The sequence below is a fragment of the Psammomys obesus genome, unplaced genomic scaffold (assembly GCF_907164565.1).
Source record: "Psammomys obesus unplaced genomic scaffold, mPsaObe1.curated_primary_1811, whole genome shotgun sequence".
Lineage (NCBI taxonomy): Eukaryota > Metazoa > Chordata > Mammalia > Rodentia > Muridae > Psammomys > Psammomys obesus.
The window spans coordinates 4,536,918-4,555,833 of NW_026596088.1; the positions used below are offsets into that span (position 1 = coordinate 4,536,918).

The window sequence follows — 18,916 nt, forward strand, 5'->3', positions numbered from 1 at the left end:
TCCGTGGACACAGCAGAGCATAAAGTGGGTCTTTAAGAGACAGACCATGGCCTGTCTGTATAGTTGGCACATATGTCACCAATGGAGAGTTTTTCAGTTTCTCCCTGATGGAGGAAGAACTGTTCACCCCTGGGAAGCTGGATCTTTCCCTGTGGAGTTTCAGTGTGGACAGATATCTTCATTAATCAGCTCATGCCTTCAGCAGAATTTCTTTATATATGTATGCCTGGAAACAGGATCGAAGCTATAGAGTCAGGGATGAAAACCACAACTGGGATCATGAATGACAGTTATAAAAATAGGTTCTTTGTGATTTGTTTTTCCTCCAGAGACTCAGGGAGTCCTAGAATTACATGAAGCCCATTGCTCTAATTACTGAGTTTATCTTACATTCCATCTCTTTTTTTAAAAGTTCACCCAAACCGTGAATTATCCTCAGTTATGTTCAGATTGTTCTGTTTTGAAAGCATGGCAGTCAGTAATAGTCCCCTTGTAGTTGCTGGGAATCGAACCAAGTCCTCTGGAAGAACAGCAAGTACTTTTAACTGCCGAGGCATCTCTCTAGAGCCATGGATAACTTCAATTCAATGTACAAAAGAATATGAGTGAAGTTTGTCCCAGACCCCCATCCCTCCTCCAGAGCCACCACTATTGGTACTCTCCTCAGTAGCTGTCCAGAAGTATACCCAATGCATGTAGGCACATCAAGCGATAGGCAGTGTCTGACGTAAGTGTTCTTTTCACTGGGGAGACAGAATGACATGGTTTCGCAGAATAAAAGCACCTTGTTTCGAACACCGTGTCATTAGAAGCATCCTTTCTGTTACTTTGCCTCTTTTACATGTACTCCAAGATAACACCAGCCAGTGGTATATAGATACTGGCTGATGTTGCTCATTGGAACTTAGGTCTGCATGCTCGCCCTCTGTGAGGCTGCAGGCCAGCCACTTGACCTCTGGATCTGAGTTCCCTGGTCAGATGATCCTGTTGTTGATTGAGAACAGATCTCTGATAGGAAAAATGACCAGTTTTGTGCTTAAAAACACCACAAAACTCATTTAGATATTTAAAGCTGAATTTTTGGACTATAGCCAGATCAAGACCCAGTTTAAGAATGTTCTAGCCAAAGTTTTACAGTTGCTCACTTTATTATATTTACTAATGATGATATTTAGAGAGTAAGATCTATTCATGAAACACAGTCTGAAACCGGAACACAGGGGCTGGGGCACTAGCTCAGTTGGTAGAATGCTGACCTGCCACGCACGAAGGCCTGGCTTCAGTCCCCAACACCACACAGACTGAGTGTAGCAGTACCTGTCTGTAATTCTAGCACCCTGGGATGTGGAGACGGGAATCAGAAGTTCAGAGTTGTCCTTGCCTACATGGTGAGTTCAAGGCCAACTCTAGATACATGAGACTGTCTCAAGAACAAACAAGGACAGGCAAGATGGCTCACCTGTAAACAGTCATGCTTGACGGCCTGAGTTGAGGGAGAGAACTGACTCCCACAAGCTCTCCTCTGGCTTCCACATTTGCATCGGTGCCCTACCCCCACAATAAGGGAATTATTTTTAATAAGTTTAATTTTAATTAAAATTTAAAACAAAACCTGAAATCCAGAATTCTCTGAAATCAGTGTCTTTATGAGTGCAGACTTTGGACCATTACACATTTTGGATTTTCAAGTTAGGAATGTTCAACCAGTAAAGATAGTGGACATATTCCAAAGTCTACAAATCTGAGCCACTTGTGGTCCCAAGACTCCAGATAAGCACACCAAACCTCTGTTCACCTGATTAATTAGTAACAGTAACAGCAGCAGCTGCTGAGCCCCTAGTGAGCACACCCCATGGAGGGACCCCCCCCCCCCACGTGCTGAGCAAGCCCCATATGCTAGGCGCACTCCCTGTGCTGGTTACGCCCCAGGTTCAGGGCACCCCCTCCCCATGTGCTGACCAAGCCCTGTGCGTGAAACACCTGAAGTGAATTTAGTTAAAGGATAGCCACAGAGATAGCCCTCTTCCTTGTGCAGATTGCCCTGTAGGGCCAGGGTATCCAGAGTGACCTGAAGCAGGCCGGTGAGAATGGCTGTGACACAGATAAACATCCACTCTGTCTTTGCCTTGCAGAAAAAGCTTCCTCTGACAGCTCTCGCCCAGAATATGCAGGAGGCTTCAGCCCAGCTAGAAGAGTCTCTCTTGGGGTAAGAGTGGTACTTGCAGAGAGCCCTTGGCCTGGAGCATGGGGAGTGGGTGGCTGTTGTGTCCAGCGGCCACCATAGGGATTGGGAGCACAACAATGGGGGCGCCTTCATCAGGGGCTAGATCTGGGGAGAAGAGACATCCCAGGGCTGGGATGCTGGGGGTGGCCTCTGCTAGGAGCTTGGGTGGAACTGGGTGGAGCAGGAGCCACTCACAAGGGTCAGTATGTGTTCCCGCATGCTTGCACATGAGCTTGTGCACCCTGTGCCAGTGCAGGCTCAAGAGTTAGCACTGACCAGTCCTCAGTCCTTCAGAGTCACTTACTGTAAGCGTGGCCACCAAAACATGGAAGAACGTATCGCCTCAATTATGTGGCTTATGTAGTAGTTGCTTTCACTACTACATGCCTAGTTTATTTCTTTTTAAATATATTTTTATTCTTAATTGACAATACATAATTGTAAATTTATGGCTATGAGGGGGTATGATGTATTATTATATCTGGGTAATTGGAATGATTATTACCACGTACACACAGACACACAAGCATTCACACATGCATGCACGCATGTGAATTCTAAGTCTTTTCTCCACATCTTTTGAAATTAAAACTCATGCAGGTTTCTGTCTTTTTGTCCTTGTACGTAAGTCATTTTCCTCACGCCAGTGATGCTGTGTACAAGCTAATTGCTGAATGCTCTCTTGAGTATTAGCTCACTGAGCCTTCACCACAACCTAGAAGGTAGGCAGAAGTAATGCTTCCATTTTAGACGAGGGATGCTGGCAGAGAAACGGTAATGAGACTGCCTGAGACCACACAGCTGTAGAGAACAGAGCCTGCATTCTAACTGTTCAGCTTGGCTGTGATGCCACCGCCACCTCTCCACACCACAGCCCTTTCTGTTGCCAGAAGAACTTTACTGAGAGTTGGCGGGTGCAGAAGAAATGCACGAGGGAGGACTGAGCCAGTGGAGTTACACATTTGCACACCCATTTGGGGTTACATCCGCTGTATGTTTAAAGAAAATTAAAAGGAAGTATGATGTTCTAGTATCGCAGTGCTCACGGTCTGTAAATGTTAGTCAGCCTCCTCATCTGCAATTCAGAACCTTGCTTTGTGTGCTGCTGGAGTGGAACCCACATCTATACTTTGTAAGCTGGAGGCCCAGTTTTTGTGTTGACTCTAGAGGAAGAACTCCTAAGGCTAGACTCACTCACAGACACAAAACCACATGTAATGAGTGACATTTGCACGTGTTAAACTTTTTTAGGGTATTTTGAGAACTCTTTTCACCTAACTTGAGAACCCAATTCTTCTAAGTTGTGACCTCCCTGTTCACACTTTATCTGGACCCACACTAAGGACATGCCAGAGGTAGCCCTTCCCTCCTTCCCTTCAGCCTCCTGTTCTCAGACGGAAGCCTAGGGCCTCAGACACTCTGGGCAAGAGCTGCATCAGTGAGCCACCTCTCTGTCTCCACTCATTTTACCTTTAAAGCCCACATCTGGACTTATATTTTAGGTGATAGCCCACATGTACAGCATTGTAAAGGCTTTGCTGGGTAGTGCTCCGCTGTGTTCCTGTCCCAGAGCAAAATGCAGCCACGTGACGGCTTGGTACCTGGTTTAATGAGCTCATGGTTGTTGTTGGGTATCTTGTCCCTAAAGGAAGATGCTGGAGACCTGTGGGGACGCTGAGAACCAGCTGGCTCTTGAGCTCTCACAGCACGAAGTCTTTGTTGAGAAGGAGATTGTGGACCCTCTCTACAGCATAGCTGAGGTGGGTGCTTGTGCTGCCTGGCCTGGCAGGGATCAGATAGTAAATGGTCAATGTATGTGTGAAATTTTAACAGTAATCAGAAGCTTTAATGTAGACCTATTTGGGGAAGTACGGGAAGTTTGTGTCTAAAATAAAATCTTTGTAAAGAGCTGACTAGCTAGAATCCCCAGGTGTATCTATGTGGTTTGTTCTTCCAGGTGGAGATTCCCAACATCCAAAAGCAAAGGAAACAGCTTGCTAAATTGGTGTTGGACTGGGACTCAGTCAGAGCAAGGTAAGGTGATGCTTTGGAAGTAGAGAGGGTGGCAGCAGAATTCTGTCCTGTGATCAGCATTTGAGCCTTGCAGAGCCAAACACTGAGTCACTGGCAAGATCGCAGCCATGCTCACCTCCTTTAAGCCTATTTCTTCCCAGGATGGCAGTGGGGATGTTATTCGAACACCCTGAACTAAGTGAGCCACCAAGGAAAGGAAGCAGAAAAAAGCACTAGGAAAACTAAGTAAATGTATTCGTAGGAGAAAGGCTTGGGGCTGACAGTTCTCAGATCACAGCTCTGAAGACATTGGAGTTGAGGGATAATAGATCTAGGATCCTAACAGGCTTATAAGAGCCTCACCAAGTCTTAAACCCTCCATGGTCAAGAAATGGAAGGTCCCACGAACCCTGGAGAACTAGGGCCATGGGGCTGTTGATCCATTTGTGTACTGGTACAGCGGAGCCTGTATGACCTGAGCATATGACCTGCCCCTCTGCCTTTATTTTAGCAATGATTTACAGACTTTATTCTGTAGTATGTGGGAACAGAAACAGAAGGACCTACAACCCAGTCCTCTCTCTTACTGTATGACAGTGGCCAACAGACCCCTATAAAGGGCCAGGTGGTTACCTTGCGCCCCACATTTGCTGATTGTGACCCACCTTACTTTCCTAACAGCACAAAGCAGCTATGGCTCAGTGGTGAGCACTTGCAGACTAGGTTCCATTCCCAGCACTGCAAAAATAACTGGGTTCGTAAAACAAGAGAGACATGGGCAATGCGTGCATGCTTCTGTGAAACCTTAGATACAAAGTCCAGGGCTGGTGGGCTCTCCCAGTCCTCGTGGCTCCATGGGTGAGTGGCTCTCTGCCACTCACAGCAGTACTCCTCAGAGAGCAGCTTCCGCTCTAGAGTCAGTGGCTGCGGCGCTGCTGCAGTTCTTTCGCTTCTCAGACAGCATGGAAACATCTCTGAGTCAGCGCCCACCTACGGTATGTGGTTGAGTGTCACTAACACCTGCCAGGTGTGAGTCTTCATGCTCTGTGGTACTCCACCGATCCTGCTCTATTTCCTCCTCTTCGTTTTCAGCAAATACTGCTTGCTTTTCACTTAGTGCAGAGGTCCCTTGCAGCCAGCTGGAAAGGCCGGGATAGAGCAGACACCCTCTGCTTCTGTGAAGAGGACTGTCAGCAGACAGGCTGGGGCCCACACACGCCATCCATATGATTTACTCCACGCCCTAGAGGTGGCAGGTGGCAGGACTAGAACTCTGACAGAGGCGTCTGCTGTGTCTTTGTCATGTGCGCATATGTGCTAGAACCCTGCATGGCAGCCAGACCGGGGGTATGCCTCACTATAAGTCGTTTTGCTCGGGAGAAAGAGTGTCTGCTGGTTAATTTGGTGAGGCTGTGTGTGCCCTCACTTACCTGTCGGGGCATCAACGTCTCAAACACATGTACCCTAGGATTTCCAACACTGATTCTTATGTACATAGTCGTACTCATTTATTGGAAAACCACAGTGGTTGCGTGATCTTGTTTGCCCTTACTTGTTCCTGTGGCTCTGCTGTCCTTGAAGGAAATGGTATCTCACACAGTGAGCGCCTGTGGTATGTGCACTGCAAGCGATTATGCCCATCCCCTCCTTTTTGTTTCTGTTGTTTTGAGACAGGGTCTCACAGAGAGCTCTTTTTATCCTGGAACTCACTATGTAAATCAGGCTGGCTTCAAACTCACAGAGATCTGCCTGCCTCTGCCTCCTGAGTGCTGGGATCCCAGGTGTGTGCTGCCATGCCCAGCTGCTTGTCTCCTCCCATACTCCCTGTCCTAGTTCTGCAAGGTAGATAGTATTCATCAGCTAATAGCTGAGACTGTCTAGGCAGAGATTAAGCTAGAGTTGTTCTTCAAACAACACGTCACAGTTCAAATTCTGTGCTTCTCTCAAACTCAGCACTGGCTGTGTTGCCTCTGTAGACTGGGGAAGCTTTCTGTGCATCTTACTGGGACTGGGAGGGGGTGAACTGCAGCATTTGTGGAATAGGGGAGCAGACTGAGAAGCCTAATAAGTTGCTAGTGTGGGTTTTCATGCGTGTCTGCATAGAATCTGTGTTTAAATTTTTAATGAGACCAGACATATCTGTATTCAAATGGGTCAAAGCATATTTGAAAACCAAAAATAATGTTACAGACCCATCATTCTCCTGCCACTCTGCTGTTACTATGTGTATCTGAAATACTTTCATAGCTGTAGCTTGAAGTTCTAGCTTTCACTGCTAAAAGCAAACATGGGTCTCAAATGGTAGAACAGTGTATCATAAGAAGTCCTCAAGAGTAGGCACTTGCTCTCAGGATATAGAGAACATTCCAGATCAAACCAGGAGGAGGGTGCCTCATAGGATTCCATGATTGCACCATGCAGAAAAGATTGTTTTCCAGCAGTGGTGTCTGTGTGACACATGATATACTTGGCTGTGCCACCCCCAGCACTACAAGAGTCCTGCCTTGTGGAGAAGCTAGTACCTGCTTTTGCCTGCTTCTATTCTAGAAGCTAAACATAAGCAAGAAGAACACCTCCTGGGAGTCAGCTCCCATCCAGGGGAGTCGGGCTGCGGGAAAGGGGCTCTCTAAAGTTCTCTTTAGCCTTGACTCCTAGTTGAGTTTGCACAGCTCCTTCTCAGTCTGGCTCTTCCCCTGTTTTGCAGGTGGAACCAAGCACACAAGTCTTCAGGAACCAACTTTCAGGGGCTTCCATCCAAAATAGATACCCTGAAGGAAGAGATGGATGAAGCTGGGAATAAAGTTGAACAGTGCAAGGTATGGAAATCCCCTTATCAGGCTAGACCTTTGGCCACCTGCTGTTTTCTGTATAATGGGTAAAAAGTCATGTTTAAACTTTTCAGTGTTTTATCTACTTCATGTCAGAATAATATGAATGATATTGAAATGGTTTTAAATTTTTTAATGTTGTACATTATTTTATAGTCAAAAATCACAGTTTTAAAAATCAAAGTGGGGTCTGGAGAGATGGCTCAGTGGTTAAAAAGTCCATACTGCTCTTGCAGAGGACCCAAATTGAGTTCCTAGCACCCACACCAGGTGGCTCACAACCACCTCGAACTCCAGCTCCAGGGAATCTGGCCTCTGTAGACACCTGCACTCCAATGTTCATACCCATACATGACACATCCACATACATATACCCAAGTATAACTAAAACAAGTCTTAAAAAAATGCAAGTGGGATATTTAAAGAAAACTTGCCTGGGCTTATTTAAAATAATCAGTTGAGAGAGAGGAAAGAAAATAAATATAATATAAAGTTACAATTAACATGACCTGACAGTATGAAGAGAGAGCAGTGTATTAGTATAAGTTTTTTAATATAAACATGACATCTGGTGCATAGTAAATTGGTTATATTTAACATAGTAAATTGATCATATTTAATTTACTAAGGGAAGGATCTTTTGTTTGATTTTGATTTTGGTTTTTGAGACCGTTTTACTGAATAGCCCTTGCTGCCCTTGAACTCACTATGTAAATCAGGCTAGCCTTTGAACTCACAGTGATCTCCACCTTCCTCTTAATCTCAAATGCTAGTATTAAAGGTATGCACCACCATGCCAGGCAGGAAGGATTAGTTTTAAAATTTTTCTGCAACAGTTGGTTTATAAATTCCATAATGATTAGATGATTAAGTGATGTTATCCTCTAACCATGTAAACAGACACTTATTAAAATGTTTTTAGGGGTGGTAAAGAAACAAGTCTTTGGTGAATCTTGGGATCTTTGATTTTTTTTTTTTTTCCGCTGTTGTTCCTTTTTTCTTTTCTTTCTTTTTTTTTTTTTTAAATGGTCTTTTTCTCCTAGACTGTTTTGGGACTCTTATATTTTGGTTTATAATATTATAATCCCTCCCTAAAGAGAGCAATTTTGACCTCTAAAGTATTGTTAATACTGAGTATTGCAGGTAAAAATGAAAACATACCTCAAGAGTTGCATCATAGTTTTTATGTTTATAAAGGATCGTGTAGTAGATGGTAGAATGCTGGCTGGAATCCAGAGCTCTAGGTTCAGTCCCAGAACTGAGAGTAGTAATTCTAACGCTTGAGAGGTGGAAGAGATGGAGAATCAGAAGTTCAAGGTCATCCTTGGCTACAAGCTTTGAGGCTCATACACATCATTCTTTCGTAGACCCAGCCCAGTCCGTGTACACTGCTCAGTTCTCTCCATGTACTGATGTGATATAACTTACTATAATTGTCCCCTTTGTTGGGATATAATTCGTTAGAAATACTATCCTTAAGCAGGTCCGGCGTTATGGCACACACCTTTGATCCCAGCACTTGGGAAACAGATGCAGGTAGATCTCTGTGAGTTTGAGGCCAGCCTGATCTACATAGTGAGTTCCAGGACAGCAAAGCTACATGGTGAGATTTGGTGAAAAAGAAAAAGAAAAAGAAAAAGAAAGAAAGAAAGAAAGAAAGAAAGAAAGAAAGAAAGAAAGAAAGAAAGAAAGAAAGAAAGAAAGAAAGAAAGAAAGAAAGAAGATTATTATGCGTTACAGATTTGTAGTTTTCCTTAACTCATCAAAGCTCCATGCTTAATGATTTTCTGACCCTTGAGCCTACAAGACTGCCACATTCCAATATGTCGGGCGGCACAGGCTGTCCCCAGCTTTAGTTTGTGTTTAGCATTTGACTGTTCATTATTTTCTTTTCCTCTCTTTTGTTAGGAACAAGGTGAGAGCTTAGGCAATGTGGGTCTTAGGAATGTGGGTCTGTTCTCAGTTATTAGAAGCCCAAGCAGATTACTTCCTTGCTTTCTCATTTATTCTAAAGGGATATTTGTTGCTCCTAATATGCATTTCTGAATAAGAGAAATGTACACCTTGTTGGGAAAAATAGAAGATGGTACATTAAAAAGCTTACTCAAGTTATATTTATAAGTTTTCCGATATGTTTCATATATATATATGTCTATACACATTAAAAATGTATATTCAAGTACCAAATCTGTCCTTTAAATTTCTGTCCTGATGGTACAAGCTTGTCATCCCAGCTACTTGAGAAACTAAGGCAAAACGATTACAAGTTCAGGGCCAGCCTGGGCTCCAGAAAGTACTCAGGGCCAGCCTAGGACTTTTGTGACACTTTGTCTAAAAATAAAAAGTAGATGGTAGGCTCGGTGGTAGAGGTTTGTCTAGAATGCACAAGGCCTGAGATTCATTCATTACTGCAAGATAATAAAAATAACAGCAATTTTTACATAAGTTAATAAATTTATATATTAAAAAGTGTCAGTACAGAGTGAAGACTTTCTTTTATGTTTCTTTCTCTTTGCCTAGCATCTACTGCTGCTAACAGCAAACTAGTGTTTCTAGTACCTCGGGGGTTTTCCATACACATTTCTATATTTATATGACAATAGAAGTATGATCTTTCCCCTACTTTTTGTTACCCAGAACTCAAATGGTAACAATGCCAAATCATGCTCAATAACTTGACTTTCTAAAAGGTGTGCCAGCATATATCTTGGTATTTTATTTTATTTTTTCTGTTATAGTGATAAAATCATCTGACAAAAGCAGCTTAAGGGAGAAAGGGCTTATTCTGACTAACACTTAAAGGTACAGTCTATCATGGCATTGAAGTCAAGATGGCAGGAGTTTGAAGCCACTAATCACACCACACCACGATTAGGAAGCAGAGAACGATGAATGTCATTGCCTAGCTGACCACCCACCTCAACCTAATTAACACAGTCCTTCACAGGCTCCTACAGGGTGAATATTGCTTCGTGAGGTGGCGGTGCTCGGACGCCCGTCTCTTACAGGGTTCCAGACCCTGTCAACTGATAATTAACACTAATCCTTACACTTGGATTTCCTTGTATGCCGATTCAAAAAATTTTTTTCCTGTTCTTTTTTCTTTCTTTTTTGGTGTGTGTGGGGGATATCAGGATTCTATTGGCATTGCCCATGCTTTGCCTTTTGTCTGAGGCAGGTTCTGTCCTTTACCACTGTGTGCCCAAAGCTCATTGGCCCACAAGCTTCCAGAGATTGTCCTGTCTGGTCCACCCTCTTGCTGTAGGAGATACACACAGCGCCCAACTGTACTCAAGTCCTCATGTTTGTGAGGGAAGTGCTCTACCCACTGAGCCATCTCACTGCCGGAAGTTCTTGCTGTGATTCAGTGCCCACCTGGATTCCGTCACTAGGCATTCCACCTGTGACTGTTTTCATCCCTTTTATTTGATCTAAGAAATCCCAGAGGTTGTTGTCAGGTACCAGTTTCTTTGAGTGATGTTGATGACGAATCTTCTCACCAGGATCAACTTGCAGCAGATATGTACAACTTCATGGCCAAGGAAGGGGAGTACGGCAAGTTCTTCGTGACGGTAAGCACCTTCTCTTGACTGAATGTTAACATGTTATAGAAATTGAATCATTTACGCTTTTTTGAAAGAGTTCATTTTCATTTTTGCTCAACCATTGTGTCTGTGTCCATCCAATGCTAACGTTACTTTTGTTTTTGAATGTGGGTCTGTTCTCAGTTATTAGAAGCCCAAGCAGATTACCATAGAAAAGCATTAGCAGTCTTAGAAAAGGCCCTTCCCGAAATGCGCGCCCATCAAGGTAATGTAACCTGTGTATCCGCTGATGCCTCCTCTTGCTCTGCCCCCTCTGCCTCTGTTCTCTTCACCCTGGCTCCTTTGCATGCCTTTCCTTGGGATGAAGCCTCTCTGCCTAGCATTTCCCAGCATAATTTCATCTTTCTTGCTGCATTCTCTAATTTCTTCTAAACCCGGATTAACACACTAACAGAGCATTGCACTTCCAACACCTTCCCTTCAAGAGAAACAGCCTTTCTGCTTCTTCCATGGGTTTGAAAACCTCTGCCTTATAATTGCCCTTTCCAGTCAGTTTTTGTTCCATAGGAAGCATCCGTCTGTTCTAGAAAAGTATTCCAGACTTACAAAGGAAGACTTTGACAAGCCAGCCCGTCACGCCACATCAGTAACTGTGATCAAATCACGAGGCCTCTGTCTAGCCCTGTTCAGGCCCTGCTCCACCAGCTCTTATGTTAGTCTGCTCTGCTGAAGCCCACAACCCTTCTGTCCACTGGTGTGCTGAACTCTCCCCTGGTGTTTAGTTTTCAGCTGGATATTTATCGTCTCCTCCAACCCCAGTTCTTGCTATTACTTCTCTCTCTTTTACCATTAGAACAGTTATCAGCAGACATGGGCAGGAGTTGCTGAGGCAGGAGTTAGTCTGTCATCTTCCGGTTGTACTGCATTTATCCCTTGGTGTCCATGAGGAGGTTGGCTCTCCAGAACAAAAAGTCCCACACTTCCAAGTCCCTTATGTAAAGTGCATATTGTGTGCAAACACCCTCCACACATGCTCCATACATCTAGCTGGTTTATAATGTCTATTATAGTGACTCAATGCTAATGAAGATAGTTGCATCATGCCTTCTTTGGGGAATAGTAAGAAAGTGAAGGTCGGTACATATTCAGTACAGGTCAGCCTTTTCCAGTCTTTGTCTTTCTTCTTTCTCTCTTTCCCTTGCAGGCCTGGTGGAACACAGGTCTTGTTCCATCCTTAGAGGGCAAGTGCTCTCTGCCCACACCTTGTCCAGTCATCTTTGGTCTGCAGTTGTTGACTCTGTTAGCCCATAGTTACAGAGAGTGGACTCTGTAGTTTTGTTTGATGCGTAGAGCTGACTTTTAGAGCATACATTTCCCTGTGTAGCCTTTGGGCTTATACTGCAAGAGGATCTTGGCCAGGAGTTGAGCGTGGCAAACACGTGGGCAAGGTGGGCAAGTGTGTTCACTGATGTGTGAACAGCAGGTTTCCTAGAGACGCCATGTCTTCCCCTAAGCTTCAGAAGCCCTGGTGACTTACTCTGTGTGTCTGGATGCCTTGCCCTATTCGAGCTCCTCTGGCCTGAGTGACTGGGTCTTGAGCAATCACAGGTGCAGTGCAGTGCAGTGTATCTCATTACTTGGCCATTCTTTGCGGGACAAGCTGCCCTTTGTCCTAAATCACCCAGTTTTCCAGTTCCTGGATGATAGATTGAGTCTCCGCAGCACATGCTCATCTTCTCAAGGGGCAGGCTAGTCAAGTTCAGTGCATTGAGAATAAGTGTGAGATGCCCCCCTTACATGCAACAAGGTATTGATATCATTCTAGTCCTTGAATGGTGAACGCTCTGTCAGGAAGAGTTGAATGTTAATATAAACAAGAAGGTTGTATTTCTTCATTCCCCAGAGCAATAAACAGAAAGTCATGGTAGCAGAGAAGCATGTGAGGAGCACAGCTATGAAGGAGGTGCCTGTCTTTCTCAGGCCACTCCCTCACTGGCTACCATCTGACCCCCTCACCTCCACCTGACCTTGTACCTACCTTTCTTTTAGCCCGGTCTTTTTTTCAGGAGCAGTCTCTCAGAAAGACTCAGCATATCACAGTGTGGAACCTCATGCAATGGGATCCTCCTGTCCCCATGCCTGGGGGACTCCAGTAATCCCCTTCAGTCAGCTAGTGGTTATTCAAGCCCCCTCCTGTCTTGAACTCATGCCCATTTGGTTTTGGCTTCCTCCCCTTTCTGAGAGACTCTGAATGAATTTTCACTTTGCTGTCTACCTTCTTATCCTTAACTCTTTGCAGTTCGGCTCCCGTGCCCACTCAGCTATTAAAGGAAATTACAGTTGCCCAAGGAGCAGGGACTTGTTTCTCCGTATCTTGGTATTTGACACAGACCAGGTCACCGTATCTGCTGACACCTCCTTCCTAATTTCACTCTTTCTTTATTGTTAGGATTCCACGTGTCTTTGATTCTGTTCCCACCTAGCAGTCAGCCTTTTCTGAGGTCTGTCCTCACTCCTCTTCTGTTCCTGTCGCACCCTCCCTCCAATGCTTCTTCTCTTCCTCTCTCCGTCCCTTCCTCTTCCCTTTTCTCTGGAAATCCTTCATCTTGACAGCCCTACCAACCACCATCACTGTCTCATACCATACACATCAGTTAGTTCCTTAGGATCTTGCTCCCTTGTCACCAGGATCTCCCGCCCCAGCCATCTTGCCCTCCTTGTCTTCTGTTACGTGCCTTTCGCTGCAGCTGTGAAGCCTGGGAGCTGTCACTCTGTCCTCTTGCACACCTGCAGCTGGGTCTGGGTAGGTGGCACTGAGCTCCACCATCCTTCTATCCCACCAGCCCTGTGCACCCTCATTTACTTGTGTCTCCATGCTGTTCCCAGCCAACTCCCTCACATGTGCTTGTCTGCTTCTTGATGCCTGTGAGTGCCCACCTCCCTCCCTTCCCTTGAGGAGCCTTCTCTAAACACTGCAGCCAGCACTGAATACTTTGCTATCACGTTGATGGTCTACACCAGAAGTCGCAAACAGCCAAAGCTCATTCAAGTTTTGTGTGGTTTTTTTTTTTTTTAAATGAGTTGCCACTTTTAAAAAGCCAGACATTTTTTAACAGTCTTGGCCTCTGTCTTCTCTTGGGCATTTTAAAGATCTCAGCAGAGCGTACTTTCCCCTGTGGAAATCTCCGTCCAGCTCACAGAGTGGCTGCAGCCATGGCTCTCCAGCCTGGCCCACACCGAACAGCTGTGTTTGCGACCCTTGTCTATACCATTGATCGCCACACCGTAGCACTGTCTCTTTAATGGCTGTTACATGTTTGTCTGTGTGTTCTGTGTCCTTCACAGCCCAGTTGCTCTTACTGTGTAAGTAGGCATTCCTTAAGAATTTTGTGTGCCTGCTGCAGTACTTGACATATTGTAGGCCTGTTATTTGAGGGCCAGCTCTTGAACTGGAACTTGCCTTTGGAACTGTGTCTTGGCCAGACGTTCTCATTTGTTCCCTCTGTGGTTATCTCTCCAAAGTGGGTGTTAAGCCATACTCTGCTTGGTGTTTATTCCAAGAGAGGACTGGAGGATCGTCATCTCTCAGTGTTATGGGGGGTTCAGCTCTTGTTTTCTCAAAGGAAAGTGGAGAGAGAAAAGCTTAAGTAGAAGTTTATTTAGCAGGACAAGCTCTCCAAAGGGAAATTGCAGTAGGCTACCCTAAAAGCTGGAGGCAGCACAGCGGGCCCTGAGTCGCTGGTGTTGAAGTTTTTGTAAATGTTTATGAGGTAGGTGCATATTTATGGGGAAGGATGGGCTTTTCTCATCCCAAATCCTGGTGGGCTGGATCTCCCTCTTAGGGTTCTTCTTTGTGTAATCCTCTGGACAAGTTCACAATGGGCAGACTTAGACCCTGCGTTGGCGCGTGTGTGTAGGGAAATGCCCCAGCCTCCCAATGTTCGGTGAGCAGTAATGACCCCGTGTGCGGCCTCAAGGACATTCACCACAGGGCCTTCTGACCAGCAGGAGACTCAACCACTAAAATGCTGCTGCTGTTTTCTTAGCTCACATCTAACTCCCTCTGGAGAATGTTCAAGATTCATGATTGAACTCATGATTGTCTGTCAAGACATTTTTGCTATTTTAGAAATTGAGATTGTGTTAATGGAATAGCTACGATCATGGTTTTGGTTTTACAGTAGACTGCATAAACAGGAAACAGGAGTTGGGTAGGGTGTTAGACTCCTTCCTCCTGGCTTATATCTATCTCCTGTTTAACATCAGCATCTCAGGGTTGGACAAGTCACAGAGGTGATAACCTGTGCAAAACTCAAGTACCTCTCTATCCACTCAGAGAATGGTCACATGGCCATTTTGAGCCTGATGGACTGACATTGTTTTAGATAAAAGGGACAGAGCTGTGTAGGTAAGATCCAGCCTTCAGAGAACTGTTGCAGACCTCTATCTTGTGGGACAGACCGGTCCTCCAGATGCTTTGCCTGTTAGAACGTTCTCTGGGACAGGACAAGGAACTGAGAGTGGCAGATGCCGTGGTCTGTGTTTTGTCTGCTGCCACTGTCCCCACCTCTTTCTCTCATCTTTCCTCACTCCTTGCTGTCCTTTTGAACTTTTCATTATTTTTTATTTTTCATTATTTTCAGTGGATCTGTAGTATTTTGTTTTTCTCTCTTCCTCTCTGTGTGGGTATAACAGACCCCGTTCCCCACAGGGAGGGAAGTGTCACTGGACAGCCCTGTCTAGATCCAGGCCTCCAATAGCAGGGCGGTGACAGGAGGGGCATCCATCAGAGCCTGGGGAGGATGAACACTCCTCCTTAGCTGAACAGGGTCATGCGTTGGTTCTTTCTTTGGTTTCTGTGTACTTTTCAGGAAGCTCTAGATCTCTGCAGTGCCCACAGGCCAGACCAGCCTAGAACCTCACACTTTAATTTAGCGTATCCATGTTCGGAATTCTTTTGACTGTTGTACACGTTACTGCTGAGCTGCCACAGATCTGTGGTGTATGAAACGGGGACTGAGACCCAAAAATCATAAAACACTGTTGCCACCATCAGCATAGGCTTTGGCGTAAGTTACTTGGAAGCCACGTACACCAAAGTCTTTCTACTCAGGGTTTTAAACTGGATATAGATTGGCAGACAGTATTGCTGGTCACAGATGGCACCTGTTTTTTGTTCACTTTGGCCTTTTTGGTCTTGTATAGCAGACATGCAGCCCTGTTTGGGATGGCAAGGATTGTCCTGCTTTCATGTGATGGAGTCTTTTCCTTGTCCTCTACCCACAAGGCCAGTGCTGCTTTGCATGGTTAGAGTACATTTCTGTTCAGCAAAGATAGTGTGCTCGGATGTGGCCTGCATTTTACCGCAAGGCCTCTGGCTCCTCATACGTCGATAGCATGTGGTGTGGGTCCAAGGGCACCATCAACATCCCCCCTGGGCACCTTGTCCCATGTGGCATGCTCAGAGCCTCTGTCCCCAGCGATTGTCCTGACTGACACATACTCTGTGCTCCCATAGTTGGTAAATAACAAAAGCTCACCAAACGTCTGGTTGCTTCTCATCTCCCCAAGCCTCAGCTGGTCTGTTAGAGAGTCCTTTGGTGCTTTGGAAAAGAAATGTCCAGGGATTCATTAGATGGCCACAGGTCTTATCAACTGTTTACTGCTCTAGATAAGTGGGCAGAGAAGCCAGCCTTCGGTACACCCCTGGAGGAACACCTGAAGAGGAGTGGGCGTGAGATCGCTCTTCCTATTGAAGCCTGCGTCATGTTGTTGCTGGAGACTGGCATGAAGGAGGAGGTGAGGGGCACCCCAGTGCCATCTGCCAAATCATTTGACCCCTCCTCCGTCCAGATCACCACCCTCACACACTTTCATTTAATAGCCACTATGGAGGTATGGACTGGTAGCTTGTCCCTGTGACCCACATTTTCCAGTGAGTCTATGGACCTTTATTCAATAAAATAAGTGGGGCCTCCCAGAACAATGTACACTTGTCCTGCTTGCTGTGTACTTTGACCTTTCACCATCCTGTCTCTTTTCCTTTCAAGCTCTGTTTATGATTTGGGACAATGCTGTGGTGGCCAAGAATGTCCATGCCCTCTTGTTGATGACAGTCTTGCATTGTGTGTGCTGTGCAGTGGTTTTAATGGGTACATTTATGTATTGTATTTTGTAAGATCCATACCAATACACCCGCATGAACCAAGCAGGGCAACTCTTATTCCTCCTCTTATAGAGGTAAGCATGCAAGGAGTTCATGCCAGGGCAGAGCTAGAGTCAAAATGCAAGATGCTTTGGCCTTTAAAGAATCTTTTGCTGAAGTCTCATGCGTCCAGAAGAACGGGTGCTCTGTAAGTGGACACAGCAAGTTTCCACAGATGCAACCTCACCATCGAATCCAGCCCAGATCAAGAACATCCCGGAAACTCTCGTGCTGGCTTCCGGTGCCTAACTTCAGCTTTTAAAAGCCCCAATCCATGTTTCTCACTTGGGCCTGCTTGCGCTTTCCAGGAGAGCAGCGGCACTATTGATCGTCGTCAGCACCTACCACCGCTACCTCCTCCTTCCCAGTGAAGAGCCAGCGGGTGTGTAAAGTGTTGAGAAGCCTGCTGACTTACTGCTCAAGCCTAAGTCTCCTAAATCCTGGCCCAGTGCCCCGTATCCACCTTCCCCTCCTGGTTGGTTCTCTGTGTGTTCACATTCAGGTCCGGGAAAGTGACACACATTCTGGTCTGTTTCCCCTGAGATGTCGTTTTTTAAAATAACATCTTCTGAAATACGAGTAGTCAATAGTCAGTGCTGTGTAATAAAAAAGCTTTTTCACAGATGAAGAACTAGCATCAAGAAGGTCACCGTGCACTGGGGACACACAGCACTCTTCATTCCTTGGAGTGCTGTTGTGAGATGGGCACTGTGGCTCTCACAAGCAAGCCAAAGTTCCCCCGGGTGAGACTCCGTCTGACTATGCTACTGGCTTTTTATTGTCTTTAGGGCCTCTTCCGGATTGGGGCTGGAGCCTCCAAGTTAAAGAAGTTGAAAGCTGCCCTGGACTGCTCCACATCTCACCTGGATGAATTCTATTCAGACCCCCATGCTGTGGCAGGTGAGCTCCAGGGACCGTCTGCAAACCCAGCTGTCCACAGTGGCAAGCAGGGCCTAGCTCAGATCAGCTGAACGGACAGTTGTCATTTGAGGAGTGGGTGGTCAGATGAAAGACTCCCCTGATTAAATCTCCTAATATGTACTGCATGTTTGCACACATAGATGCCTCTTCTCTTCTTTCTGGGTTCTCTCCTCCTCACCCCCACCCCACTCCCTGTTATTAAGCAAAGGTGAAGATAGCTTGCATGTATTTATTTTGAAGGTTTACTTGAAATATTTCTTCCTGTCACACCCATGGGCTACGTTTACATGGAGAAATTATATATATTAATAGAATTACCTTAATTAATTGTATTTTCCACTGCTCTCTCTGTGTATTTTTGCAAAGAACTGAATTTCTTTTTTCCTTTGTGAGGTTTCACTGTCTTAAGCACTGCTGTCCTGTGCATATTGGAAGACTGTGAGAACCTTTCATTTGCAGAGCGTTGCAGCTTGTAGCTCCACTGCATACTGAGTGTGTTCATGGTTTCAGGTGCTTTGAAGTCCTATTTGCGGGAATTGCCTGAGCCCTTAATGACTTTCAGTCTGTATGAAGAATGGACACAAGTTGCAAGGTAAGTTTAAAGTGTTCAGAGTTTTAAAGCTCAAAGCAACAAAGTACTACTGTGCTCCATTTGTAAGCCATTGTACTCTCAGAGGTTGTAACTGGACACTGAAATAATGGCATGTGTAATGGCCCCGTTACCTACATCCAGAGTGAACATACTCAGTATTATTAGCATAGAAAGCTCATAGATGATGCCTTTGTTTGAACTGGTATGGCTTCGCCCACATTAGTGAATTGGCTGGTCTCAAACCCCTTTATAAGGAAAACAGTTCTGCAGCTGGGACATACATTATAGGATAAGTGTCTGCGCTGCTGCTTGCAGGCTCAGTTGTTCAGCAATAGGATGGGAGCCTTCCTCGCAGTAACAGTGTTTTCCCGTTCCGCTAGGCTAAGCTCTGCCCCACCCGTCCTGCCTTCTTAACAAGCATAGGGCATCCAGGACAGGTACATGATCTTGTCACCTTCATTGGACAATTGTCAGAGCTGGCATCCAGATGGAGACCTGTCTGCCCCCAAAGCTCCACCCATTCTTTGATCTTGTCCTCACCGTGTGTGTGTGTGTGTGTGTGTGTGTGTGTGTGTGTGTGTGTGTGTG

General features: G+C 45.4%; 1 protein-coding gene across 6 annotated transcripts in view; it reads left to right on the forward strand.

Annotated features, from left to right (window-relative positions):
• Arhgap17 (Rho GTPase activating protein 17) overlaps window positions 1-18,916 on the forward strand; it is an 84,818-nt gene that overhangs the window by 39,970 nt on the left and 25,932 nt on the right. For all 6 annotated transcript variants that reach the window (XM_055627341.1, XM_055627337.1, XM_055627340.1 and 3 more), the window contains exons 4-12: window positions 2,133-2,206; window positions 3,873-3,984; window positions 4,182-4,258; window positions 6,942-7,053; window positions 10,569-10,637; window positions 10,794-10,875; window positions 16,282-16,409; window positions 17,604-17,715; window positions 18,247-18,328. In XM_055627341.1, the coding sequence (XP_055483316.1) occupies window positions 2,133-2,206; window positions 3,873-3,984; window positions 4,182-4,258; window positions 6,942-7,053; window positions 10,569-10,637; window positions 10,794-10,875; window positions 16,282-16,409; window positions 17,604-17,715; window positions 18,247-18,328 (848 nt within the window). The remainder of the gene's footprint in view (window positions 1-2,132; window positions 2,207-3,872; window positions 3,985-4,181; window positions 4,259-6,941; window positions 7,054-10,568; window positions 10,638-10,793; window positions 10,876-16,281; window positions 16,410-17,603; window positions 17,716-18,246; window positions 18,329-18,916) is intronic.